Source organism: Capricornis sumatraensis, chromosome 4 (genome assembly GCF_032405125.1).
Source record: "Capricornis sumatraensis isolate serow.1 chromosome 4, serow.2, whole genome shotgun sequence".
Taxonomy (NCBI): domain Eukaryota; kingdom Metazoa; phylum Chordata; class Mammalia; order Artiodactyla; family Bovidae; genus Capricornis; species Capricornis sumatraensis.
The window spans coordinates 154,932,395-154,934,605 of record NC_091072.1 but is presented as its reverse complement, the minus strand read 5'-3'; the positions used below and the strand labels follow the sequence as shown (position 1 = coordinate 154,934,605).

The following is a 2,211-nucleotide window of genomic DNA, read 5'->3' as shown; positions in this document are numbered from 1 at the left end:
GCGCCAGGAGGCCACATGGTGGGCTGCTTCTCCCTGGAGGGGGCCGCGGCACCCCTCTTGCTGCCCCAGGGTTCCTGCAGGCTCCCTCCCCCGCCCACCCCTGCTCCCCAGTAACCCTCCTGAGCTCTCTCCAGGCACCTCCCAGCCGCAGCACTCCTAGGGGCGGTGGCACCTGCTCTCCTACCCTGGGGGGTAAGGGTGTTTTCTGAGCTCACAGGCCTGACCCTGGATTCACAGGGGCTTGAGTAGGAAAGACTCCCCCACCTTCCACTCCTGGTCCTCTGACGAACCACCCAGAGGGTGGAAGGAGGCAGAAAGGTAACAACAGGAGGGGCAGGGGCCAATACCCCACCCCACCCCGACCCTGCCCCTGGCCCTGTAAGATCATGCAGCCTTAGCCTTCAACCACATCCAATTTGCCCCTGGCGGGTGGCCTTCCCTCCGGACCCTTGTTCCGCCGCCCACCGGCTGCTGTGCTCTTCGGCTCCTGGTAGGGGTTGTCCAGCAGGTAGCGGAACTGGTCGTAGTTCTTCAGCAGGTACTTGGGGGCGTACATGTGCTCGCTGGGGTCCGCCGGCGGGTACTCCTGCTGCGTGCCGTCGAACCAGCCCCCCGTGCGGATCAGGCCGCGGATGTAGTTGAGGTCCCGCTTGTCCTCGTAGTCGCCCCAGCGGGGGAAGTCGCCGTTCTGGGCCGACACCAGCTTGAAGTAGATGCCCTCGGGCGTGAAGCACCAGGAGCAATGCCAGCCGGCGAAGTGCAGGGGGCTCCCCAGCGACCACTGCACCAGGATGTGGCCCGTGCGGTTCTCATACTGGCGGAAGTTGGGCATGGTGTAGTACTGCCGGCGGCGCAGGCGGATGCCGTCCAGCCCGTACACCGTCTGCAGCATGTCCACCGTGCAGCCCGACACCACCTCCAGGCTGCCCGGCTGCTTCCAGAAGAAGCCGTACAGCGACTTGCGCATGTGGAAGGCGAAGGGCTCCGTCCAGCCGTCGTAGAGCTTGAGGAAGAGCACGCCGTCGCGCGCGGGGATCTCGTCGGCGTCGTCGATGATGAAGACGTCGTCCGGCCGCAGGTTGCGCAGCCGCGACACGCCGTCCTGCGTCAGGAAGGTGCGCAGGTAGTCGTCGGCGATCCAGCCGTCCTGCCGCCCGCCCAGAGGGAAGTGGTCCAGGAAGACGTACAGCACCTTGTGCCGGATGTACTCGAAGGTGCCGTTGGTCAGCATCTCGCGGAACTTGAGCGGCCGCGGCTCCCCATACGCGGTGAAGTTGGACTCGCACACCACGAAGGCGTCCACCACGTCGCCCAGCTCGTGGAAGCGCACGTCCAGCAGGTCGAACTCGTGGTTGATGTTGATGGCGTTGATGACCCGCCGCGGCACCTCCCGGGGCACCAGGCGCTCCTTGGTGGGCAGGTTGGAGTACTGCACCACGGTGGGCACGCCGCAGCTCGGCCCGTGCCAGCCCGGGAGGCACACGCACTCCACCCACTTGCGCCGCGTGCCGGCACCGCGGCTCCCCGCTCGCTCCCGGGCGCTCAGCAGCTGCCGGCCCGGGCCCCGCGCCGACGACGACGCGCCGTCGCCCGCCTCCATCTTCTCCTCTGGCCGTCCCGATGGGGGCTTCTCCAGCATCTTGGTACCTGGCTTGAAGCAGACGCCCCCGGCTTTGGTGCGGACGAAGTACTCGGTGGTGTCCTCGGGCAGCACGAAGTCCATCCGGTGGAGCTCCTCCGTGGCCTTGCTCGGCGACAGCGGCTGCAGCAGGGGTGAGTGGGAATAGAGTGGGGTCCGCAGCAGGTCGGGGCTACCCGGCTCCGGGCTGGCCTGGGGCGTGACCGGGGCATTGTTCCAGAAGAAGCTGGACACCAGATTAGGGCTGAGAGAGGCCAGTTCGCGGGGAAAGGTGACATAGGACAGGGTCTTAAAGAAGTGCAGGAAGGAGATGAGACACAGGCCGGCCATACAGAACATGAGAAACAGCTTGTAGCGTTTCATCTTCATCCTGCAGGAAACGGGGGAGAAAGAGCGGTTAGGAGTCTGCAGGCCTGGCGAGGGGAGCCTGAGGCTCTTCTCCTGAGGGAAGGAATGCAACTTCTAGAGAAACTAAAATAGAAAAAGTCGTGTTCAGGCTTCAGAAGGAGAGCCGGCCTCTGACCTGCTTGCACACTGCCTGGATTCCATGCCTGCCTGAAAGCAAAGCAAGT

General features: G+C 65.0%; 1 protein-coding gene across 1 annotated transcript; it reads right to left on the bottom strand.

The window, feature by feature from the left end:
* Positions 1 to 394: 394 nt before the first annotated feature.
* On the bottom strand, positions 395 to 2,008 carry MGAT3 (beta-1,4-mannosyl-glycoprotein 4-beta-N-acetylglucosaminyltransferase). Its single transcript, XM_068972039.1, has one exon. The coding sequence runs from the start codon at positions 2,006 to 2,008 to the stop codon at positions 395 to 397; it is 1,614 nt and encodes a 537-aa protein (XP_068828140.1).
* Positions 2,009 to 2,211: the final 203 nt, after the last annotated feature.